This window comes from Onychomys torridus, chromosome 8, assembly GCF_903995425.1.
Source record: "Onychomys torridus chromosome 8, mOncTor1.1, whole genome shotgun sequence".
NCBI lineage: Eukaryota > Metazoa > Chordata > Mammalia > Rodentia > Cricetidae > Onychomys > Onychomys torridus.
Genome location: NC_050450.1, coordinates 45,399,096 through 45,425,621, shown reverse-complemented (window position 1 = coordinate 45,425,621; position 26,526 = coordinate 45,399,096). Strand labels below are relative to the sequence as shown.

The 26,526-nt window shown below is 44.5% G+C and overlaps 1 protein-coding gene across 2 annotated transcripts in view; it reads right to left on the bottom strand.

Annotated features, from left to right (window-relative positions):
• Nucleotides 1-8,489: 8,489 nt before the first annotated feature.
• The window catches only part of Gria1 (glutamate ionotropic receptor AMPA type subunit 1), a 324,981-nt gene continuing 306,944 nt past the window's right edge, over nucleotides 8,490-26,526 (bottom strand). For both annotated transcript variants that reach the window (XM_036195347.1, XM_036195348.1), the window contains exons 15-16: nucleotides 21,453-21,587; nucleotides 8,490-11,320 (exon numbers count right to left, since the gene is read on the bottom strand). In XM_036195347.1, the coding sequence (XP_036051240.1) occupies nucleotides 11,117-11,320; nucleotides 21,453-21,587 (339 nt within the window). In that variant the 3' untranslated portion in view covers nucleotides 8,490-11,116. The remainder of the gene's footprint in view (nucleotides 11,321-21,452; nucleotides 21,588-26,526) is intronic.

Genomic DNA, 26,526 nt, shown 5'->3' with positions numbered 1-26,526 from the left:
TTGGTATGTCCTGCTTTCATCTCTAATTTTGTTAATTTGGATTTCTTTTTTCTGACTTTTAGTTAATTTGGGCCTTTTAGTTAGTTTAGATTTGTTAATCATTGATTTTCTTAAAGAACCAATTCTTTGTTTCATTGATTATATATATTTATTTATATTTTATTGATTTCAGCCCTGAGTTTGATTATTTCTTGCTGTCTATTCCTTTTGGTTGTGTTTTCTTCTTCTTGTTTAGAGCGTTCAGGTGTGGTGTCAAGTTGCTAGTGTGGTATCTCCCCATTTTTTCCCTCTTTTGATTTACTAATCTGAGATTGTGTATTCCTTGTGTTTTTCTGAGTGTGGTTAACCTCTTTAGATTGGAGTTTTCCTTCTAGTGTTTTCTGTAGGGCTGGATTTCTGTCTGTCTGTCTGTCTGTCTGTCTATCTCTTAAATTTGAGTTTTATCATGTAATGTTTTATTTTCTCCATCTATTGTGGTTGTAAGTTTTGCTGGCTATAGTAGCCTGGGCTGACATCTGTGGTCTCTTAGTATTTGTAGAACATCTGTCCAGGCCTTTCTGGCTTTTAGAGTCTCCATTGAGAAGTCAGATATTATTCTAATAAGTCTGCCTTTATATGTTACTTGTTCCTTTTCCCTTGTAGCTTTTTAATATTTTTTCTTTGTTCTGTACATTTAGTGTTTTGATTATTATGTGCTGAGGGGAATTTTTTTCTGGTCCAGTCTATTTGGTATTCTGTATGCTTCTTGTACTAATTGATAGGCATCTCCTTCCTTAGGGAAATTTTCTTCTATTATTTTGTTGAAAATATTTTCTGTGCCTTTGACATGGGTTTCTTTTTCTTCTCTTTTCCTATTACTCTTAGATTTGGTCTTTTCATACTGTCCCAGATTTCCTGTATTTTTGTGCCTAGATTGTTTTAGATTTAACATTTTCTTTGACTGATGTATCCATTTCTTCTATCATGTCTTCAATGCTTGAGATTCTCTAATCCATCGCTTGTATTTTGTTGCTGAGGCTCATTTCTGATGTTCTTGTTTGAGTTCCTAAATTTTTCATTTCCAGATATGCTTCAGTTTGGATTTTCTTTGTTGATTCTACTTCCACTTTCAGATCTTGAACTGTTTCATTCATTTCCTCTCATTGTTTATATTTTCATAGATTTCTTGAAGGGATTTACTCATTTCATCTTGAAGGACCTCTATCATATCCATAAAGATTATTTTAAGGCCCTTGTCTTGTGCTTCAGCTATGTTGCAATTCTCAGGGCCTACTGCAGTAGGGTTGCTGGGCTCCAGTGGGGGCCATTGTGGCTGTTACTTACTGTGTTTTTATACTGGCTTCTAGGCATCTGGTTTTGGAATGATTGTAATTCTAGATGCTGATATCTGGTCTTGTCTTGTTGGGTGGGTGTTTAGTTCCTTGGTTTCTGTTGCCCTTTCTGGTAGTGTGTAATGGCTGTCTATTGCCTGGTAGGGAATTCTTCTGGATCTTGTTAGGTGTGGCCACTGGGGGTTCCAGGTTAAATATGTTTTTAGGTGTTGGGAACTGACATTTAGGAATTAATAGAGGCTGTGGGGTGACTAGGGGGTCCAGAAGAAAGAGGAAAAGAGGGTGTTTCACCAGGATCTACTTGGTCTCCTGGGAATGGGGGAAGATAGTGAGGAGAGACCACAGTCTACTGCAGATCTGGATCAGACTCAGGGATTTGGAGGAGAGGAGGAGTGAAGGTCTGAAGCTCATCTACCTACTTAGGTGGCCTTCTTGCTTGTCTGGCAGGCCTGCCTGGTGGGTTCCCAGGGAGTGCCTGCTGGTGTTGGAGTGGGAAAATGGGATGACGGAAGGGAAAGAAGGTTGGAGGAGAAGGTCTATGTAATCCATGGAGATGGGGGCATAGAGAAAGGGAGGGTACAGCAGGTGTTACATTAATACCTTCTTCATTCCCTCCTAAATGGGTTGGTATGTGGACACAAGACTTCTGGATCACAACATATGCTTTTATGAAAGAGAAAACAAAGGAAAAACCTTCAAATTATTATTATTTTTTCTGATTATGTTTCAAGGCAAGATTCAAATGTGTTCTCTTAATCCTCCACTCTTGATTCCACATACATTCAATTCCAGACTTCTCTTCTGAATGACCACTTTCTGAAATTTTTGTGGCCATGTTTTAGGTGTGTCATTAGAATGTGTTTTTTGAACCACCTCCTGGACAGATGGCTCAGTGGCAAAGAGCACTTGCTGCTCTTGCAGAAGACCTGACTTTGGTTCCTAGCACCCATGTGGCACCTCACAGCTGTCCTTCGCGACAGTTCCAGGGAACCAAATGCCTTCTTCTGACCTCAGCTGAAACTGAATGTATGTGGCACACATACATACATGTAGACAAAACATGCATACACAAGAAACAACAATCCACAAAAGAGGGACTTTTGGCAAAGTGTTGTATGAGGACACTCCCTTTCCACATCCTCTCATTTTTCAACAGAATTCTTTGTTTACCTTCTGGTGCCTTCCATGCCCTCTCAGGACCACTTTATTTTTCCCTTTAAAACCTGTTACTTTGAAAACACGTAGGAGTAGTCACAGTAACCCCACTCAGGGATTTAGCCACCAAAGGCATACACAAAGAAGTCCACCAGACTTTGTGGGAGGAAGGATTTGCTGTGGGAGAGACATCTTGGGGACACAGTAAACATCAAGGACATGATTTGAATTAGGGGCAAGTCTTACCATGATCTGGAGACCATTTTTCTATGTGTCTTCCTGTTTTGTTTAGTTAGTCTTCAGCTTATTCTCTACAAAGCTGCTTCTTTGCATCATGCCTCTGTGCATCCAAACATCTTTAATTACCTTCATAAGGCTAAGACAAGCCTGATTCAGGGTTCAGGTTTTTTCTAATCTATGCAAACCTCTTCTGCCTTGGGTTGTGACACCTCTTGAGGCAAAACAAAAACTCAATGGCCTCCTTCCCCCACTTTCCCAGGGGGAAAAATGCCCTCAGCCTCCTTAAAGCATCATTACTGTTTGAGCTCCACTCACCTCAGTGATGGAGTTATTGATGAATCATGATTGATGGTTAGTTTATGGGCTTGTGAATGTATGTTCTGTATGGAGGAAAGGGAGGTACACAAACCAGGAAACTAGGTAGAGTGTGATGAGGATGAGTGACATGAGGCAGTGACTTCAGAGCCAGCTCAGAGATGGCATATATGGTGTAGTGAGTGAAGGTACAGGTCATAAAGAGCCAGATTTTAAAAGACCTGGGTGAAAAATTGTGGGCTGAGATAAAAATAGACGCAAGGAAGACAAAGAGAATCCTGACAATGACATGACGGAAGCTGACAGAGCTCAAAAGTATTGACCAAGGGGAATGGGGTATAGGGTATGGTGTAGGTACCTTTTACAAGCCTGTATACACAAAAAATGATGGGCATGTGGAAGGTGGCCCAGACAAAGTAGACAACCCATTTGTCACTAGCCACTTTGAACTGGTCTTGCTTTTAATAGTGTTAATGTGTCTTGTTTTCCTTTCTGACTGTGAACACTTGGAAGTCAAACCCTCACTGTTATTTCACTCTTTATGGCATGTGCTTGTGGGTGTGATTGTGCATTACTCATGCTTGTTAGAAGCTTGAGTGTACTTTGTTCTGGGTAAAAACCAAGTGTATCAAGCCTTATAGGGCAGAGTGTGGCCCCTTGAAGGTCTCTCAACTAGTTATGGCTGCAGTCACCAGCCAGAAAAGAGGGTAGGAGACTGAGTAGAGTGCACAAGACCTATCAGTTGAGCCCTTTCTGTTTCTTGAGGCAGATGGTATCTCTGTTGCATTGCCTGATGGAATTCTTGGCCTTGTCTGCTCTGGCTTCTAGTTGATAGCCTGGAGTCAACTCTTCTGCCATCATCTTACTTCCCTCAACTTAATTCCTCTTTTGCCTGAACTCAAGAATTTGCCATCTTCTCTTGTCACTCACTTAACTTAGGATCTTTGTCCCTGAACTATACAGTCTTCTTTTATTGTCATTCATACCCAACATGCTATTGTGCATTAATTGTTTAGGCTTGGAGGTAGGGGTCACATCTATGGCAGCTTAATTCTCTGGTGTGTGTGTGTGTGTGTGTGTGTGTGTGTGTGTGTGTGTGTGGTCATTGTACCCAGATCTCTGTTCTCTAAAGACCACTAGCATCCATCCCCTTCCTTCAAGTGTGGAACTTGAAATATGTTCAGATGTCGCCAAGTATCTCCTGGAGACAAGTTTAGTTAAGTACCATTCAGGAAGGTAAGCTTCCAAAAGAGAGAGCCTTTCGAGACTTCTGGGCATGTCTATGGTGGACTGCCTTGACTGTTAATTGATGTGTGGGTGACACCACTTCCTAGGCTGGAGGACCTGAGCTGTAGAAGAGTGGAGAGCAAACAAGCAGGCCTGCTCTTGACCATGGAATGCGAAGTGACTAGCTGCTTCAGGATCCTGCCACTGTGACTTCTCAGCTACAATGGACGGTAACTTGGAAATGTGAGCCAAATAAGACTCTTTTCCTCCTATGCCACTTTTTCTCAGGGAATTTCATCACAGTAACAGAAAGGAAGCCGGGATAGAGTTGGCAGGTTCTGTCCTCTTTTTCTGTGGTGGAATGAATCGGTCAAAGTCACTCAGATCAAGCTCAATACCACAGACACAGGCAGATGTCTTCCTAGCTGTCAAACTTAGTTTGGCGCTTCTTTGGATGTGAGGAAAATCTCAAGTAAAGAGGAAAGGCAGTGACTCTAGACAGAGAATTGACAAGAATTGAGGCCAAGCCATTCACTGGATACATGACCATGGATTTTAAGTTTCCATTTCATTTTCTGGGGATATTAAGTCCCCACCTTGCAGGGCTAAGGCATGGAGGTGGTGCACCAGAAGTCCCAGCATCTCATGAGTGTGCTGAGCAAGCACTGGTCTCCATTCCTTGGCCAATTCAGAACTGAGGGGAAGGGATTAGCATTGTCACCAGCATAGCCTGACACCCATGGGAGAGGAGGCCAAAGGACACTGCTTCTTTGGAACCAGGTTGAAAGTACAGCTGGTAGGATTCAGAGTCTGTGATGGAAACAGCCAAGTAGTAGCTTTCCAGCTTGGAAACTCACTGTCTGTATTGGGGGCTGATGTACCCGACTAAGGTAGTCCTCCTGCCTGTTTTCAGGGAGTTATCTCTGCTGTGATAATCTTATCTGTGCAGCTCAGAGTCTCCTTTTCCCAAGCAGAATGTTACATCGATTCAAACATGCCCAAAGAGTATAGGGATATTTAGAGCTCAAGTTATATCTTCCTTTTCCTGTACCAGGGCCAATACAATGGTCTTTTGTCCTTTAAGACCACTGAAAGGTGGTTTTCTTTTTTGTTTTTTTGAGTAGGGGTCTTATAAAGTGCAAACTTGAACTTAGTATGTAGATGAAGATGATCTTGCATTTCTGATTCTCCTGCTCTACTTCCTAAGTGCTAGGATTATAAACTTGTACTACTATCCCCTGTTTATATGGTATTGAGGATCAAATGTTGAACTTCGTGCATTCTCAGTAAGCAATCTGCTGAAGGTCATCACAGCCGTGTGTGTGTGTGTGTGTGTGTGTGTGTGTGTGTGTGTGTGTGTGGTGTGTGGTGTGTGTGTGTGTGTGTGTGTGTGTGTGTGTGTGGTGTGTGTGTGTGTGTGTGTGTGTGTGTGTGTGTGTGTGTGTGTGTTTCCAGCACTGGGCACTCAACCAGCCTTGCAGATGCTAGATGTTGCTAGGAGAGTTCTCTTTCATCTGTGAGCTCCATTTCCATCCCTGAACCATGGAGATTTAATTTCCTGGGATTTCTCATCCGGGTCAAGTGCTTTTTCTTTGGAGACTACCTAGAACATCACAGGATACCACCCAGAGTTATATATGAGACACTGTCTTAAAACAACCTCCAACAACCAAACAAACAACCAACCAACCAAACAAACAAACAAACAAACTAAAAACTCCAACAATAACATCTCCAAGAATTTCATCTTTCTTATCTGTAAAGTAAGACTTGAATGACACCCCTAAAAATCTTTCATAGAACATTAATGTTCAGTAAGGGACAGACCTCCCATTTTTCCTTTATTTAGGATGAGCTTTGATAGGATGTCTTATTGAAGGATGTTTGTGTCCAGGTCTGCTGGCCCTTGTTGATCCCGTCTTAGCATTTCTCGGGAGTTACTGACTTGAGAACCTGAACAGTAGGGGTGTAAAGCTTTGGAAAGAGCATAGGTTGACCTTGGCTCTTTCACCCCTGCTGCCTTTTACTTGGCACACAGAGGACATGATGTAAGTGGCCTATGAATTTGAGGAATCTGGACAGAAGGAAAATTGGGGTATAAACTTCAACCTTTATGACTGTAGTACCTCCTCATGGGGGACTTATCATCATGGGAGTAACCTCTTGTACTGTATAGGTACTTTTAACATTAGTGGAACACAAATCCATTGCCCTGCGGCTCACAGGATGATGGTAATGATCGCTCCCTTTTCTCTTAGATACAAGGCTCTGAGGATCCACTACCAGGCTGAATCAACAGTTCTTCATGGGACCTGGCCTTCCTCTCTGATATGCTTGCTGATCTCTATGTAGATCTCTCTTAAAGGTACTAAAAGTTAGACTATTTAGATGAGGGTGTGACTCAGTAGTAGTATTTGCCTAGCATGGGCAAGGTCTCGGGCCTCTGCTCCAGCATGGAGGCGTGTGTGTGTGTGTGTGGTGTGTGTGTGTGTGTGTGTGTGTGTGTGTGTGTGTGAGAGAGAGAGAGAGAGAGAGAGAGAGAGAGAGAGAGAGAGAGAGAGAGAGATTTTTCCCACTCTCCTTTCTATAGTCTTGACTAGATAAGTGATTTCTTCATGCTCCAAATCATGGCTACCTTTCCCAAGGGAATGGCAGGCATAGTTTTACTCATTCCATTTTTTAGTACTTTGACATAACAGGCAGGTCCAAAAGTGCTTTCTTGATACTTTCCTGACCATTACCCATCATGATCTGGCTGATGATGAAGTGGTCTTTAGGGATATGAACTCTTTGGGTTCAGGCAGACTTAATTCAAACCATGACCCTACTATGAGACTATGAGCAAGCCACTTGAGCCCTTGAAGTCTCAGATTCCTTATCGTTGTGGAACAGAAAGTAGAGTATGTGCTTAATGTAGTTTGTGCTTAATACAGTGGGACCTGCGCTGTTCTAGTCAGCTTATCATCACCCAGTATATTTGCCAGTAAGGCTATGAGTTCTCTCTGCCTGCCAGTTGATGCTTCTGCATCCAGGGGCATCCTAGATGCTGTAGGTAACTGTCGGCAGGGAGAACACTGGAGTGTCACATAAACCTGCTTGCTCTTCCATCTTTCATTCCCTTCCTACTACCAGAGTGTCACTGCTAAGCCCTTCCTGCAATTAGCTTAGCTCCTAGGCCCTTGTTAACATGCAGAGTTCTTCAGGAAAACATATACTTATTGATTTTCTTTCCTCCCTCAGTCTCTCCCTTTCCCTCACCCCTTCCTCCCTCTAATTCTCCTTTCCCCTCTTTTCTTCCTTCCTTTCTTCCTTCTCTTCCCTTTTTTGGCGGTGGTGGTGGGGATAATTAGCATTGACCTCAGGGCCTCAAGCAAGCTAGGCAAGCCTCTACCACTGAGCTATGCCTGCAGCCCTCCCTCCTTATGTTCAGAGTCATACATCTCTAAATGCCGGTGCAGTCAGAGCCTGTCAGAGAGCCTTTCTTATTTGAGGGAAAGAGAAGTCCTCAGGCTCAGACAAGGGCATTCTGGGTTAAATGACCAAGATGATCTGCTTGAAGCCTGGTTTTCATTTGATTCTTGACCTGGCTTTGTACACATTGTAATAGACATGCATTCCTGCTTGAGGGTGTCTGAGAGAGATTCTCTAGGAGCCATTGAGTCCCTGGAGGAACCGTGATGGCAGCAAGTCAAACAAACCTAGCTCTATGTGAGATTGGAACTGTGGCCAGTAAATGACAAATACCCCTCGTTGTCTTTTCTTCTTTTTGAAAAATCCTATCTGAGATTGCTGAGATGATGCAGTAGGTAAAGGACAACGCTTGCTTGACAAGCCTGATGATCTGAGTTCAAGCCTCAGGGATCACATGGTAGAAGAAGAGAACCAACTCCCGCAAGTTGTCCTTTGATTTCCACACATGTTCTTGTATGTGTATATGCATGCACATGTCCATGAATAAATAAATGTAAAAAAAAATAAATCCTATCTTGATGAATCATTTACAATATTCTAAAATGATTCTGAAGAGTTTGTGAGTTGGGCACAGTGGCCATATGCTTGCCTAGCATACCCAAGGTCCCAGGTTCCAGCTCCAGCATAGGGACAGGGAGGTGGAGTTAAAAACCTGCTCGTCATGGGCTAAAGAGTAAGAAAACAGCAATCTTTGGAACCTTGGCTTCAGAAACGGCATAAAATGGAATGGACAATAATGAAAGGTAGATAATGGGTCCACAGTGATTTAATTCTTGGTGATATTGTTCATTTGATGCAAATACCAAAAAAGGAAAAAAAACAAAACAAAACAAAACAAAACAAAACAAACCCTGGCTATTAGAAAATAAAACAGGAATCCTGCCCCAAATATTTAGTGTTTGATCAAATGAGAACCCCCCCATATCTGCCAAGAGAGTTAAAACAATACAGATGTTAAATAAAAGGCCCAGCTACCAAAGAGCAAAGTTTAATGAAAGCCGGAACTGTTAAGTATGGATTCCTGTTGAGAAAAATGTCAATCTCTTTCAGAGTTTTCCCACTGTTCCATTTTTAAGAAAAGTGTAGTAAAAATACATAATACAAGGTAACTTCTTTCTCACTTCTTTTTTTTTCCTCCACACATCCCTTGGTGAGGAGCATCTTCCCTGGAGTCATGGACCCCTCCCAGCACAGACCCTCATTTCCAGCACAGTCTTTCTCTATCCAACTGATAGGCTCAGGGGCTGGAGAACATCTTCCCAGGCCTTAGGCAAGAGGTCTTTGAAGCAGCTGATGGTGGAGTTTAGATCCATCTCTTCCTGGGTGCAGACTCCCCAGTGGCAGGTCACACAAGAGTCTATGGTGCTAGGCAGGAGGCTGGGAGGACATTAGCTGGCAGAAATAAAAGGTGATACTCCATCTCCAGAACACGGCTTCACACACCATGCCCATGTTAACACGGGAGAAACTGAACAATGGGGGTGAAGGGTGGATTCTGGGATGTTTCTTTGCTATGGCTGATGAAGAGAGAATGAGAGAGAGAGAGATATAGAGATATTGGTTGTCCACTGACAGCATCCACAGAGGAAGCCATTTCTACTGCCCTGGACCCTGGGTAGGCTCCAAAATTTTTGGCTTGTCCATTGCTAATGATAACCCTAATAAAGAAGATTGGATGGAAGCAGAGGGGTAGGAGAATGAGCCAGAATGTGGTTATCAGTAAAAGCTAGTGGCATATGGCGCTCACTGAAGCATGCACCTGGGAGTGGCTGCAGAAGAGGTGAAAGTCACTCGCACCAAGAGTGAGAGTGGAGGTCTCCACAAGCTGTGTGCCAGGGATGCCCACTTCCATCCAACGGTTCAGGCAGCTTAGCATCTTTCAGCGGCTCTTGCTCGCTTTTCCTGTCTGACTATCCTTCACCTTGGTCGTTGTATTCATGGGTGCATAAAAGTTCTGACCATTGTCATGCTATGTCCTTCCTCTGTCTCAGCCAGGAAAAAAGTTAGTTTCTTTGGGAGAAGATGGGCTCAGGCATCTTAAAGTCCCCTAATAGCCTGAGGAACTTAACTCATCTCCCTGTCTCTCAAAATAACTTAAGCTTTGCTATCTTTCTTAAGACCTGATCACATGCTAAAACAATACTTTATTAATACAAACCCCCAGTTCTCTGCATTGAAGTAACTCACAACTTCATATTTGTGCCATATTTCCTGCCCAAAACCTAGGGCAGGAAATAGAAGAGAAGGCTCTGTGGCAGGGGCTTGGCTGGACTTTCATGATTCCCCATTGCCTTTCTTTTGTGCTGAGCTTGGACAGCAACTCCCCTTAAGTCAGAGGTTCCACAGAGAGTCCTACTCTATCATAGGGCTTCAGTCTAGATGCCAAGCAAAGGAAAGGCAAGTATCGTGTGTGACACCTCCCTGACTGCCAGATCTTTGCAAGGCTCTATTGGCTTCAGGAGGCCAATTGCCTTTCGACTACCACACTGCCTTTGAGCTTAGAACACACTTTTTGGGGGCTGAGATTGACTTTGTAAAGAGATGTACCACAGTGGTACTCTATGGCCCACAAAACAGCTATTGAGCATTACAGGAAGCCTCTTCCAAGCAACAGGAAACTTCCCAAGTCCTCCTCTGCCTACACACTGCCCAGGCCCTTTCCACTCCCTATCTGAGATGCTCTTCATGGCTATTCTCCATGAACCAGTGTTTAGGTAGTATTCTCTCTGGGGAAGGCAGTCTCCTTCTCCGGTAGTGTCTGTCTCCATCCAAGGCATGGGCCAAGGGATGGAAGGTGTCATGGAGAGCTCCCACATGGAATGAGTCTGAAGGTCGTGTATTCCTTTCCTTACTTGTAAGGTGCAACCGATCATGAGTCTTCAATCTGGAAACTAAAGAGTGATGGGGAAGATGGGAGGAGGGGCTGGGGATAAGAAGAAGCAAAAGGGTCTAACAGAGCCTGCAAATCATGAGTATTAGTAAGAAAATAACTGCACACACTAGGACACATTAACAACTGAATTAAAATTAAACAGTTTGATTTCTTCATTAATATCCCAGTGACTCCATTCTCAGAGATGTTAGACTTCATTGGACAGGGTTTCTCCCGTTATTGCAGCATAGAGTTAGTTACCATCGTCACTTAGCAAATGGAGAAGGGTAAAAAAAATCCCCAAGGGAAAGGGACGCCTAGTGGATGTTTTGTTTTTGTTTTGCTTTGTTTTATAATTCTTCAGGGACGTCGGCTGAATTTTCCTCCATCTGGTCGTGGTGGTTGGAGGTGGTGTTTCATTTTGTTGTTGTTTTTGGCACTGAAGGGCTTGGGATGGGACTAGGGAGCCTGAGCCTGCTCCCCAAGGGGTTACTGTCTGCTCCAGTTACAATCCTGTGGCTCCCAAGGGCATCCCTGAACTGTGGCTCATGCAGGGAATGGATTGCATGGACTTGGCGAAGTCCTGGGTGACCACCCGGCCATTCTCTCCACTGCCACCTCCTCCACTGGCTCCAGCCCCACTGTTTCTGGGGAGGGTCGATGTCCGTATGGCTTCATTGATGGATTGCTGTGGGATCAAACAGAAACCCTTTTCAGGAGGACAGGGGGTTCTTCCCCAGGTCCTTGGCAATGACTGGCAAAGGAGAAAGAGTCAAGACAGGATTGAAACTGTCCCCCAGCCTTCCTCCCCATGCCTGAGCTCAAAAAACAGTGTTGTGGGCAGTTCTTGGTAATTCTTATTTCTTCTCTGGCATACAAAGTCCTTTTCTGACCTAGGATTCTAACTCTAGAAATCACAGGTTAGTAGCCCCAATCTGATGTGTCAGTCTATACCTAGAGCTTATCTGTGCTGATAGTTAGCATGCATCACAGAGACAATGGCCTTGGGGATGCATCCTTGCTCTCTTTGGCGAATGTACATATCACCTTCCTTTAACCTTCCTGGGGGTCTAGGCTTGAATGTGTCAGGAAGCAAGCCCTAAGATACCTCATTCTGGAGCTCCTGCAGGTGGGGGCATTTCCTTGAAGCTATTGGGAGTGGAGCTTAGGAAATTTGCATCCTGATACCCAAGCTAGGTTCTGTGATCAGGTTCTTGTCTTTGGTATTTTTAGAACGTTTAAACCTCCATGTCTATAGCATGTGACTGTCCAGGCAGCTACAGTCTCCCTTCATCACCCCTTCTTCTCCTTACCCTCTCCTCCCTTCTCCTCTTGTCCTTGCTCCCCTTCTTCTCTCTCTTCCTCTCCTGCTGCCTCCTCTTCCTCCTTTTCTGCCTCTTCCTTCTCGTCTACCTCTCTCTACAAAGAATGGCACCACTGCCCAGAAAATGCTTTGAAATATTAATGGAAAGTGATAATGTGTTACTGTTGGGTTCAAGTGATCTTCTGAAAGGGAGAATTCTTCTAGCTCCATGGGACAAAGATACTTAGAAGTCACTTGAATAAGATAAATTCACAAAATGTAACCAGCAAGGGTCATGTGCTGAAAAGAGCGAGACCATATCTCTGAGAGCCTTCATCTGTGTGCCCCTGCTTCCTCTCAGCACGGACATATCAATTCAGTATCATCCACTTTGTGGTTTGTAGCCTGTTGGGATTCTAGATCTGGTAAAGACTCAAGGATCACCTCAGCATCAGAGCTGTTAAGTGGAATGTTTGAGATCACAATCCAGGTTCTGGATCCTATCCTACTGGACAAGAGGAAGCATTGTTCTATTAAAATTCCTCTGGAGAAGGAGCTCTATGGCATATGAAGACTCTACCCTATTATTTTCCACTCACTTCCAGGTTCATAGAATTTTGGGGGTGAGGTTTAGTTTCTTGGTAGGAATCAACATACTGAGAAGAGTTGTCTATGGGTTGAGAGACTTCCTCTGCTAAGACCAAACTTCCACATCCTTCAGAGTACATTCTGCTTAGCTTTCTTCCTGAAGTCCCTCATCACCTAGCTGACAGCAAAGGCTTTCACTTAATGCATGTGTATCATATATGTAAGTTTTGTCAGCTTAAAGAAAGCTCACATCTTGGGGGAGCTGAGATCATGTCTTCACAGTCCATGGCTAGCCTGACTGACCATTATACAGATAGTTTTTTATAAGATATTCTTGAATTAGGAAAACATACAATCTTTTCCAAAATGCCCAGCTTTTGTTGTTGTGACCCAGAAAGCTCATTCTATCTCTTGTAGCTAGATGGACATAAACTGTTTGATATATGTGTTTTCTTGCTATCCATTTCTTTTTTTCTATTTTTTTTATTGAATTTTTTTCAAGACAGGGTTTCTCTGTGCAGTTTTGGTGCTTGTCCTGGATTTCACTCTGTAGATCAGGCTGGCCTTGAACTCACAGAGATCTGCCTCTCCAGTGCTGGGATTAAAGGCATGCATCACCTCTCCCTGGTGCTATCCATTTCTTACTGGACATTCTGACACTGTTTTAAAATATTCTTCCTTTTGAAACCTATGATTCATCTGGAGGCATGTTTAAAGGTTTTAGCAAGGATGGAGTAGGTTGGGCTAATCAAAACTAAAGATGTATGGAGACCCACTATTTTAAAAAGCTAATTAGAGATTGGGGATATGGATCAGTAATTAAGAGTGCATGTTTCTATTGCAGAGGACCTGAGTTTGATTTTCAGAACCTATGTTTGGTGGCTTACAACTGCCTGTAACTCTAGCACAAGGAGTCTGATACCTGTGGCCTCTACATGCACACACCAGCACAACATTTACATATAATTAAAAAAATAATAGAAGCTTAAAAATAAGTAAAAAGAGAAAGCATTTGAACACAGGTACCTGTCAGGGTAGAAAAAGCTCCCCCTACAAGACAAGAGTCTTTACAGAAAAAAAATCTCAGTGCTAGACATGGGCCACGTCCCTTTGGGTTTTTTGTCAGGGAGACTCTAAAGGCCCACAAACAACACAGGCTATTGCCCTTGGATGATACTGCTGAAGACACTCTGGTTGCAGGGCATCAAGCTAGAACTGACCTACTAACATCCTGCTTGCTGGCTTTCCCTGTGCCAGGAAGTGCCATGCTAGACCACTGGGGGAAAGTCCATCAGTGGACTTACTTGGTGGTGACTCTGAATACTACAACACTGACTCTCTAGGCAAGATATGTCTCATGGTACAATAGTGGCATGGTGGTTATGGGAGTAACAAACCACTTTCTGATCTGATCTGAGCCCTGCCTCATGGGATTTAACCCATGCCTGATACTGTAAATCTGGGCAAAAGGCCTGTGCTTCTAGCTCCTAGAGGGGAACCTATGGTTGTTTTGCTAAACAGACATGTAAAACTACCTTCTCAATGGTTTTGTTTCTACCCAAAGATTAGTGCCATTCCTAACTTCACCCAGATAATTTTCTTTTTGCAGTGGTTAGCAGCTAATGCAGAGACTCATAATGGGTCAAAATGCTGGGAATAAGTGACTGTGAATGCTAAACTGTACATGGGATGTCTATATCAACATGTCTGTCCTCTATATCTATATCTGTCCTCCTAAAGGTCAACGTACATCACAGATGAGGGAGGAGAAAGGATGTCAGAGCTGGAGGATGGGAGGAGTGCTGTGTAGTGCTGTCTTCTGGACACAGCATGGTCATTGCACTAGTTAACTCACTGCAGCTGAACAAGAATGGGTACCATAGCAAGCAACAGGATTGGTCAACGCTCCATCAAGTAGCACTAATTGGACTCAGCGTGTTCCCAAAGTAAGAACACAAACAAAAAGCAGGGGAGAGAACATGAAGGTGGGCAGGAGATGGGCTGGTTGGTATCCAAAGGAGGGAGAGGGTGAGTTGGAGGTGGATATGATCAAGACATATTGTATGCATGTATAAAATTATCAAAGAATAAATAAAAGATATTCTAAAAAATAAAATCCATGATTCAGACAGATTTTCCCCCATATGATGTTCTGCCCACGCTGGTTCTGTCTCTTCCTCAAATCCGGGGACTTAATTTGTTTACATCCTCCTCTGGCATTCCTCCACCAAAGAGGAAGTGTGATTTGGATTGCATTCTTTTGAGTCAAAGGCCAAATAAATACAACCACAATGCTACACAGGGGAAATCTGAGCTGAGAACAGGAAGAATTAATGATTACTGATTCTTACCAAAAAAAAAAAAAAAAAAAAGGTTGAAAAGAGAACAACATTTTAATTGTGTCAGTAGACAGAATTTTCTAGAACGTAGCTTGGAATTGAGCCTTCAAGATTTTGACCTACAATGTTCCTTTAAAAAATTGTGTATGTGTGTGTGTGTGCACATCTGCACATCTGCACAGGCACACAAGTGAGCATGGAGCCCACAGGGCAACCTCCTGTCGTTCTCCAGAAGTTGTCCACCTTGTTTTTTGAGGCAAGGCTTCTCACTGGAACACGAAGTTTGCTGACTCAGATAGGCTGGGGGATTAGTAAGCGCTAGGAACCCACTATCTCTGAGATTAAAAGTATGTAGCATCACACCCAGCTTTCTTACATGTGTGCTGGGGGTCAAATTTAGGCCCCCATGCATGGACAACAGACACTTTATCGGCTGGGCTATCTCCCCAGCCCCATTGACTAAGTTTCTTCAACTTGAAAACTATAACAACAAAGCAAAACAGGCCATAGAGTATCTTGGTCTGTCTTCCTCAAAAGTCTCAAACACTTCTGAAATATCTCACCAAAATGTTGGCAAAGCATGAATTTATGAAGGACAAGGTTAATGGCACATTCAATACCAGAGCCTACCAAAATCTGGGACAAATTTGGCATGTAGTTAAGACCCTCTAGTATTAAAACATCAGAGCTGTTTCCTTGGGAAGCTGAGGGCTGCCCAGAGCACACTCTACCACAGGTGGGCAATGGCATCTTACAGGCTTCCTTTCTGATGCACTTATGGAATCTCAGAGAAGAAAGGACAAGCGCCAGAACACTAGGATGGAAGGCAAGTGAATACCCAGCAGACCTCTAGTTCTCAAACTGCACTGTACTTTGGAATCCCAGCATGAGGGGTTTTAGGGAAAAAACATGATGCTTGAATTCTACCCTACCAATGCCAAGGGAATAGGTGTAGCCTGGTACCTAACTCTCCAAGCTTCCCAGGTGATTCTAAACTGGACCCAGTTGAATTATCTGTTGTCCTGAGCATTTTAAAGAGAGCCTGACATGTTCATGATTGACTTGCTTAAGACAACAGTCATCTGAGACAGTGACAAAGTAGATGTTCTATTCAACGTGGTTCTTGTGCTCTCCCAAAGCTAACTGACAGTCACTAATGTAATACCCACCCTTGTCTTTGAGAGGGTGGCTCTCTGTTGTCCCTTCCAGCTACACCAACTATTCTTAAGCACATCCTAAGAGCTGCTGTTCTGAAACTGAGGCTTAGGGAGAGAAGAGTGAATGAAAAGTTGAGCGATGACATCCCCCAGTGTGGTTCTTCTGAGACTCAGTCCTGCAATGGTGACAACATTCTATTCCCAGTCCCTTGGTTTGCCAGAACTCTGCCCAGCCTCTGGATGTCAGAGAACATCCTAATGAAAGTGCAGGTTTCACTAATGACTCCATTCAGCATGTATGGAAAGAAGTGGTTAAGCACCAACCGTAGAGGATGCTTCCTTTGTGTTCAGACTCTCAGCTGCTCATTAATTCTAGGCAAGTGTACAGACCCTAATTTGCTGTGACTTAAGTATACCACGGGTTGGCACAGTCACATACAATTTTAAGAGGTCAGCTGCTCTTCTGGGGGTTGGGGAGGCTGGGGATTGATTTTCCCCTGGGAGAGTAGAAAATGATAAAGATCTTGATTTTACTTAGTATCAGACAAGGGCAAAGACTCTGTTCTGTTCTCCCTGAGAGAAGCACCAAGGCTCCAAGGCTTAACTCAATTCAAAATGTTCCCTAGGTGGGGCTTTTGTTTATGACAATTTGAGTTCTACTAGGATGTTGTGGGCTACCTGAAGTCTCTGAGTCCCCAGCTCCTACATTGCTAATTCAGTATTTCTCTTTCCAAGCCTTGCTGGTTTCCAGACATTTCTAGGCAGTTGTTTTAGCATTTGAATCTCTGACCCTGGTCATCCTTTGCTGCAACTTTCTGGCCTTGGCTAATTCATTCCTTGCCCAAGCAGTTAAATACTACTTTTCCAGAGAATCTGTCAGACCAACCTGCTCTTGGTTCTCCATTAAGGGAAGATCCTGGGCATTTTCTTCCCAACATCACTATCTAGCAGGTCAATGTTCACCAACTGTCTGCCTTCCCCATGAAACCCCAAGATGGGGATCTGTGTCTGGGCTGTTTCTGGCTGTGTCTCCTATGCTGAGCACTGTCCTCTCTCTTTCGCTGTGACACACGTGTCCTGTTCATGACATGTCAAAGGGCAAAGAATGTCAAGAAGACTCAGTTGAGATTCTGTGCTGAAGGTTACCTAAGTGACACAGTCTGAGCAGGGAGATGCATTTTGTTTGTCTTTGTGACCAGCACGATGACTGGCACTTGAGGGACCTAAGGCAAGTGTGTGTGTGTGTGTGTGTGTGTGTGTGTGTGTGTGTGTGTGTATGATGCATATATGATGTGTGTGTGTATATATATATATCTCAACAGCTGGAAGAAGAAAGCGAGAAGTTTAGAAGTATCTTGGCTAAAACCAAGAGCCTAGACCTTATGGAGGCTTTGTTCACTGTCTAATTCCTGTCATCTTAGCTCCTGGCTAATGTGACCTTGTGCGAGCTTGCCCACTTCTAGCCTCACTTTTTTTTATCAGCCTGCAGATTCTCAGGGATACATTGCTTGACTAACAAAAATGAGGAGCTAATCCCTTGATAGGAAGGTCCCCAACCTTCCCTCCCCACTTTGAACGTCTCCCTGCTCTTTCTCCCTTTGTCTCACTCCTCCTCTTTTCCCTCTTCCCTCACAAAAGTCTCTTTGAACTTCTGAGTTACAGGAGGTGAGCCTGAGCTGGTTTAGGGGTTCCTGGCTTTAAGAGTGAGTAAACATTGTGAGCAAGGAAAGACATAGGATGGAAGGCATTTCCAAAGGCCCTGTCACCCACATCTGCCTCCTAGTGTAGGGCTGTGGGCTGTGCTTCTGAACAGAACTAATTGCTTTCGGTAAAGGCAAAGCAGCTCATTATGAAGCCTGAGGAATGACTGGAGTGCCTTCCACTTATCTTTTCTAGATAAGAGAGGAATTGATGGAGCTTTGGAAATGAAGGGCCAGCTAGATTAATAAAGAAAATAGCTCCCTTGAAGTGGAAAGATGGAAAATCCCTATTAGGATTCCTGGTGTTTGTGCAGAAGTCAGGACAATGGATGGGACTGACTAGGGGACTGTGGTGGAGAGTCTTAGGTTAATGCTTCTGGGGTACCTGACAGGTGCTGATACATTTAACACTACACTGTAAAGGAAAGTGTGAGACTGTCTCTAAGACATGGTACTTTGACTCAGTGGCCTCATCAAAGGACTCTTGTCATCGAAGACTATGTGCACCATCTGTGGGGCCAGCCAACACTATCTCAGTTGGAAATCTAGCCTTTAGTCAGTTACCTGGCTTGGTGGAAATCACTAGAAACCTAGAGGGAAGCTGGACCTTCAGGTGGTTCCATGCTTGGTGGATGCCAAACCATATCATGGTTGTTGAACAACTGTGGATGGGGCCAAAACCACCTTGAAGGACACACACCTGGTGGGGGTGTGTGTGGTATTGCTTAACCTATGAAGCAACTCTCTCTCATGCCTCCTCTCCTGCTTCAAGAGATTTTTCTCTTCTGGATACAATTCACATTAACTTGACTAAACATACTTACCCTATAGCCATAGCCTGTTCTTTAAGGACTTATGATCTGCATGGCTCAAAGCAATCTAGTACATGCAATCAATAAAATTACATGTTAATAAATAAATATTAATAGAAGAAGGTTTGAAGGAAGCTGTAACTGTCTGTTAATAATGTCTGTAATCATATATGCTAGTGATCACCACTGTTATTATTTATTGAGCGCATACTGTGATGTAGGCTCCTGCCAATCCTTTATTATTTCATATCCTCACTACAGATTTATGAGGTATATACTATCTCTGTCCCCATTTTTACGATAAAGATAAGGATCCGAGAGTAATTAAAACTTGTCTAAGGTAACAGTTAAGAAGCAGAATGGATGGATTCATGCCAGGCTCTAGTTCATCGATCTCCACAGGACACAGTGTCCTGAGGCACCATGAGAAGGAGCTTTTAAGAGCTGACTAGTACGGGCTCTGGGCCTCTGGTCCATGGGGAAGGGATGCAAAGAGTGTAGGTGGCTTAGCTCCTGGCCACGGTCCCTCTCTGCTGCTTGAACAGCTGTTCCCTCTCTTTGGATGATAGGAAGGACAGTCTGCAGGTTTATGTTCTAGATGGAATTGACAAAGAAAGCTTTGCTTAGGGCTCAGGGGTCTTGCCACATTCCATCAAACTCATGGGAGGGTTTAAGGTATAAAATCAATAACTGTGCTGTGATTGGCCTTTTCTTACGGGATGTGGAGGTGCTGGTCAGGGGAAGAACAAGGTGAGCTTAGGTCCTCTAGACAAATGCCATCACACTTCCAGACTTTCATTGTTCCTGTTATGATACCGTGAGAAAGTGGCTTTTTAAATGGGCCTCATGAGATAGAAGGCAGGGTGAAGGATCAGCTTGCATAGAGCACACAGGGACTGGGACGTGGTGGGAGGAGGGAAGCAGATCGCTAATAGAGAGGCAGCTGGAACCATGACGTGGGATGCTGAATGCCAGGACAGAAGGTCTCAGTACTAGGACGAAAAGTCCTTGTTTTCTACCCTTGTTCCTCTCACACAGAACTGAACACTGAGTCTTCAAGCAAGGAACTGACTAGAGATGTCCTCCCCAGGACTGACACAGGATGTACACAGGGATCATAGCTGAGGTGGGAGAGACTGGGCGGGAACCTGTGCTAATGATCCAGTGATGTGTGTGTTCCACTCAGGAGGAATTGAATATTGACAAAGGGGGGCTTTAGGGCATAGTAGAGGAGAATGAACCCCAGGAATAAATCTTATTCATCCAGCCCAGCCAAACCCAGCTGTGCCACTGAGAACAGGGTAGGTACAAGGCCCAAGGTGGGGGGAGAATCACATTTCTCTCCCCTTCTTAGTCTAAAGAATGCTTGTTCTTAATTTCTGCTGTTTCCCACAAACCTTCTCCAATTCTCATTCCTCTAAGTTCCTATAGACTTCACTGTCTGAATCACAGTCTTTTCTTTCTTTCTTTCTTTCTTTCTTTCTTTCTTTCTTTCTTTCTTTCTCTCTTTCTTTCTCTCTCTCTCTCTCTCTCTCTCTCTCTTCCTTCCTTCCTTCCCTCCCTCCCCCCTCTCTCTCTACATATTTTTTTCCTTTTCCTTTCTTTCTTTCTTTCTTTCTTTCTTTCTTTCTTTCTGTGTGTGAGTAAGTGCATGTGTGTGTGTGTGTGTGTGTGTGTGTGTGTGTGTGTGTGTGTGTGTGTGTGTGTGTGCGCGCGTGCGCGCGCGCGTTTAGGTCAGAGGTTGACACTGGAGGTCTTCCTCAACTGCTCTTTGCCTTTTTTATTTTTTATTTATTTTTTACAGGATCTCTCACTGAACCTAGACCTTGTGAACCTGGGTAGGCTGTCTGACCAATGAGCTTTAGGGGGCTCCCTGTTTCTCCTCCCCTTCTCCAGTGGTGGGGTCATAGGTGTACCTATGGTACATAGGTGTACCTGGTTTCTTTGTGGGTGCTGAGACTCTGCACTTAACTCCTCATATTTGTGTGGCAGGCACTTTACCATATCAGCCATTCCCTACCCCAAGCACCTTCTCACATCTGTTTCTTGTTAAGTTCAAAGGTTTGAAGGTCACAGTTGGCCTCTAAACTCTCTGCTTCCTTATGATGCTGTTCACATGTTTCCTCACTAGGGCTAAGGATGCAGTTGAGGGACTGAAATGGTGACAGCATCCCAGGTTTTCCCTGGGATGCTGTCATCACCGTCTTTGCTAAGAGCCATTTGTCCCCTCTCACACAGCACCAGTGATGATGAGTTCTCTGTTCACTGGGATGGTCCATGTGTTCCTCCACTAGAAAAATCAGTTTTGCATATTGTATTCACATCTCTTTTCTGTTGATTCCACTTATTGCTTGCGTTGTATTCTTTGGGACTCTGTAAGATGAGCTTACTTTTCTTTTTACCCATAGTTTCCATGTTGTTACTGGCAGCTCTTCAATCCTCTCTAATTCTTCCCTGCCTCCGCTGCCTTCAGCTGTGTTCGGTGTGGTTTGGGTTATTGAACTAATCTGCTTAGCTTTCTCTGTGGATGATTCTCTCTGCCAATGCTCGCCCATAATATGGAAGCTAAAAATGGACCCACTTTGCCAAGCATGGTAAAACCAGCCTGGAGAACTGGGTAGGCATGCCTTCCCTCATCTGGGGAGCTGATCTATTGGACATAACTTCAGAAAAAAACCAACCTCTCGCTGTGCTGACTGAACCCTGATCTTGTAACCTCACTGACCTGTCTGACTTGTCTCTGGAAAGACGCACTTGCTATTTTGGGCACACACACCCCTTCTCCCCTTTCTTCTGGCTCTCTTCTCTTTTCAGTTTCATCCTGATTCCCTGGGTGGCCTCAACCTGTCCCTTCCTACTCATTTGAGCAAAAAGCCTCTCAGGAAACCCAGCTGTGCCACTGAGAACAGGGTAGGAGAAAAGACCCAGGAAGACGATGCCACCTTCATCCGCTTCGACTCGCTACGGGATTTGTAGCAGAACTCGATTAAGGCGACCAGCATGGCCAGTCCCAGCCCTCCAATTAGGATGTAGAAGACGCCGGCCACATTGCTGAGGCTCAGAGCACTTGTTTTGTCCTAGAGAAGGAGGTGGGAAAGGAGGGGAGGGGAGAGAGGACAGTGATTCAAGAGGCTTCAAACCACTGAGGCAGCAGCAAATTAACACACATACACGCAACCCCACCCCCTCCTCAGCATTCATATTTGGAAATTGCTTGTATTCATTGGCCAAGTTCACAACATTCCCCAGGGGGAGAAGGGGAATGTGTGTGTGTTTGTGTACATATAAAACCATCTGTGATTGTGTTGAACTTCTAATTATGCTATCTCCCTCCTCAATGTCTTTTCTGGGACAGGAGATATCACAAAAATTCAGGCCAGATTTGGTAAGATCTGAATCCTTGAGCTTAACCAATTCTTTTAGGAAACTCTTCCCTTTAGCTCCATGTCTACCTCATCTCCTCTGTTGCTTGGCAACACATCAGTCTCCATCATTGTACATGTCTCTGAGTGTTTTGCTGGGAGTTGGTATTAAAGTGAACTTTCCCCTAGATGTGCATTTTGATTTCAATTTAATAAGACAGCTCTCAAACACATAATAAAGGCAGAGGGACGCATACCTTTAATTGACTGCTCTCAGTCCCAATTTAAGGGGAAACCTGGCAGGAGGGGGGTTTAGATAGGCAGAAAGGCTTTGAGCTAGAAAATGGCTCTATTAAATTCTAATAATTATGCTTAATCGGTGTCATTTCTTTTTTCTATTGGAGGTGCTTGCTAAAATTGCTGTAGGCAGACCTGGGTGACTGAATTTAGAAATCTCAGTTGCCTGTAGTAAAAGATCCTCTGCTGGTTTCAGAGATGCCAAGCCACAAAGGAGGGTGCTGAATCCCCAGAAACCAGGAGAAAAATACTGATGTTCGGCAGGAAGCAGGCAGAACTTGGCTTGTGGAGGCTGTGGAAACCCCTGGTGTAGGAGACTGTCCCTGAGTTCTGTCACATCCTGTGTGCTTCAAGCATGGAGGAGTGAAGGAGAACACTGTTTCAGGCAGTGAGAACACTAACCCAAACCACTGTCCACAGTGGAAGGCAGTGGCCGAGGAAGAGAGGGTACCATCTCACTGAATTCTTGACACAGGCAAAGAACACCTTTAAGTCTTGGAAGAATGATCCTCCCCAGTTCTTCTGGTGGCTCTTGACACCTTCTTTTATATTGTTATCTCATGTAAGAGTTTTCCATTAAATCAAAATGAAATGCGTGTGTCAGCTTGCACAGGTACATGGCATTAGGTGGCTGATTGGTGGCACAGGGTAGGATATGTGGCTTTTATATTTCTTCTTGTGTTGCTTTTCAGGTGGGGTTCCAGATGAGCCCTATGAAGGGTGGGCTGCACAGTCCTAGGAGCTGCTCTGACATCTACCTAGGAGATTCTGGGCATGTGCAAAGGGGTTTCTTATCTCCCAAGTCAGGAGCCTTCACTCCATTTCTACTTGGTGCAGTGTCCAGGGTTCTTGGTGATTGAACTTGGGAACTGCAGATGGCAGGTAGCAGCTTGCCTCCCTACTCTGGAAATAGCCCCAGACAGCAGGATTATCTACAGCAACCCCTCAGTGGCTTCTTGTGTGGCTATGACAAACAGCTCTTGAATATATATTAATTTGGCAATGCTTAGCCTGGCTCTCTATTGGAAATGATTAGTCAAGAGAGTAAACTTTTTCCTGTCTGGCATTGTGGCCTGAGAAGAGAAATGTGGAAAATGGGTTCAACACTTGGTTCTGGTGGAACATGTAAATTCCCACTTTGTGTGATTTTTAGAATACCAGCTTATGTCCCTGCTTGCTTTTAGAAGGTGTGTAATTTTTAGGAGTCCTTCCAGAAATTCCTATAAAATTCTCCTGTCTGGACATCGGCAGGGGAGGGCAGGGTGGGGAGACATCTTAAAGCATCACCAGCTCACACTGTAGCAAGGACTGGATAAGGGTGACACTTGGAGGGAGTGAGGGGGACGTGCTGGAGAAGGAGGCTGGAGGCTGCCTGTTTCACAAGCTCACTCCTCTTTCAATAGGTGAAGCACATCTTGCCTTGTCTGTCACTAAGGCTACTGTCTTATAGGATACTTCTTCAGAGTGTCTCCAACTTTGATTCGGTTGGAGAGGTCTTCAAAGACAAGGGGATGGTGGGCAACTACTTTTGTTCCTGTCTTCACATTGCTCTGTGATGGTGTCTGCCTCCCTGGCCAACCATTACGGTCTATCTGTGAGATAGTTAGCATTAGATGTCATGTGGAAGTGAGGGAAAAGGCATGTTCTGTACAACTGTAGTAAGAAGAGGGTGCAGTGACTGGGCATCTGGTTGTGTCTGGAGTGGAGCATTTTCATCACTACTCTGCCTTCTTTCTTTTTCTGGTGTTAGACATTGAACCCCAAGCCTTGAGTTGCTAGGCAAGTGCTCTACCACTGAGCTACAGCCGCACCTTCTGTATTTGTTTGGTTGCTTGAGACAGGATTTCAGTGTATAACCTAGGTTGGCTTTGAACTCACTGAGTAGCCTAGTCTGGCCTCCATCTTCTGATCATCCTGCCTCAGTTTCCAAAGTTCTGGGATTATAGGCATGCATCACCACAGTCAGCTCATCTACGTAGGAAGACCTTTGGCCCAGAGGAATGGCTGCATGCGTGAACACAGCTTGGTGGTTTGGGAGCTGGATTCCTTTGTTAGATCAGTGTCACAGACCCTAGCTATGCTGACAACTTTTTGCAGCAGCAGAGGGTAGGGGGAAACTTCTGGACAAGGTCAAGGGGGAACTTGATCCTCACTATTTCCAATATCAGACATGACACAATGGTCTAAATTTGGCATGTTTTAGTGGAGTATGTGATGAGGAGCTAGTGTTGGTGTGGTTTTAGTTTAGGTAAGTTTACATTTGGACAAGGTTTGTGATTTTTTTTTTTTATTGTCATTAGCTTTGTGTATGCGTGTAGGTTTTTTGTTTTGTTTTGTTTTTGTTTTTGTTTTTGTTTTTGGTAGTGCAGGGGATTAAACCCAGGGCCTCAGGTATGTTAGGCAGGTACTCTTCCACTGGGCTACAGCCCTACCTTGCTATTATTAGCTTTTGGAATAGCATCAGATTTAGATCCTTCTAAGGAGGCTGGAGATCTTTTGGCCCATTGCCATCATTGGCCTTCTTTGACACCCATTGTTGGGATGGAATTATTATCCTAGGGCAGGGACAAAACTTCTTTTATTTAGAGACTGGAGCTTTGACTCTTCTGGGATCCATTGTGTACATAAGAGAACTTCCTGGAGCACTTGAATAAATAGCAATTGTTCCAGTATGTGGCAAACTGCAGGGTTCCAGCTTTGATGGGGGAGGGAGGAGATGGGGTTGGGGTCTTCCAAGTGTTTCCTGAAACACCCATATTCTCTTTCCATTTACAACAGATGCACTCCCTCAGAGCCAGGCAGCCTGTTGGTAGGAGGGAAAAGTCACAACTTGTCTCCCGCCAGGAACAGAGCGCAGTGCTGAAGAGTGATGGGCAAAAAGGAAAAGAAAAACAAAAACTGAAAGAAAACTCGGAACTCTCATCTTGCAGAATTGTTGGGCTGGTTGTTATGGTGATGACCCCAGCTCCACAGTCTGTTCTCCTAAACCCGTTGTCTTCAATTTGCTGCTTCCCTTCTGGGGAAGAGAGAATCCCCCAGCGTCCTGTGCATCTCCATGCTCTTCCCACGTATTGAGGAACTGTCCCAGATTCCCTGCATTTTTAGCCAACATCCCTTCCAAGAATGTTCAAGACCTCCCAAGCTTTGGTCTTCATGAAGAAGACTGAACATAGGCTTGATGGTTTTGATTTTTTTTTTTCCTGGTCTAAGTGGAAAGTTCTAGAAGAAGCCAGTGCCTTTGGCCATGAGAGCAGTGGCTCCCACTGAGACTGGCACTGCCAATCACCTGAGATCTGCTAGGTCTGGACCACATGCCGATGTCTCCAAAGGTCTCCCTCTCTTTTTCTCTTCTGTCCAAATCCCACAGCCTCCAGTATGCTTTCAGTGGCTATTCAGGACCCTTCCCAAGCCTTCCATTCCACATGCTGACTCTTAACCTGCTTTCCTTTACGGTAGGTTCTTCTGTTGTGCTCTTCCCAGAACTTACATATCTGGACTAAGAAAAGATTTGAGGAATGGCGGTTTCCTGGGAGAGGCAGGTGATGGCTGGGCAAGCTTGCTCACCAGTTGAGATCCAAAGGGAAAGCTGCTAGGCAGGCTAGCTGACTCAACCAATAGACCCTGTGCAGACACACAGGTCTGTCTGAAGGTAGCTCCAGCTACCTTGGTGGAGAAGAAATCCTCTAACATGGGTGCATTTTGGAAGAAGCTAGCAGGAACGTGTGTGTGTGTGTGTGTGTGTGGGGTCCAAGTACTGCAACCTTTAACACTCAGCCCAACCCCAAGAGTATCCCATAAGTTCCTCAAGGGCCCGAGGTCACAGCCTTTAAAAAGTTGTCCCCAGAGCCTTGTCCCTTTAGGGGTTGCAGAAACAGAAGTTCATGTCAATTGGCATTGTTTGCTGCTCCATTTCCAAAGTAGGCCGGTTCCCTAGACTGCAGATTTTCCCCCAAGAGCAGTGCCGGATGAGAACTGGCCCACTGTACTAATAATTGGCAAGGCAAATACTGTGCAAGTGATGGCTGGAGGGGGCTCTTCTCAGCAGCCTGTGCCCAGGGACAGGCTGCTGCACAGTGTGCAAGGGACACAAGGGACATCTTGACTCCAAACACAGATGCAGCAGAGAACGCAAGAAGACTGTGTGGGTTGTGGAAGGGAGTTCAAGTGCTGGTTGAAGCTAAGACCTCTTCCAAAATTGGAGGATCCCCCCCCCCCAGAAACAAAAGCCCCAGTCTCAGATGAATGTAGGTGGCACTCTAGGGACCTCTCAGCAGGAACTGGATGCCTGGTTGGACTTGAAAACAGCAACAGCATTGGAGTTTCTGTCTAGGTGCTTCCAAAGAACAGCAACGGGAGA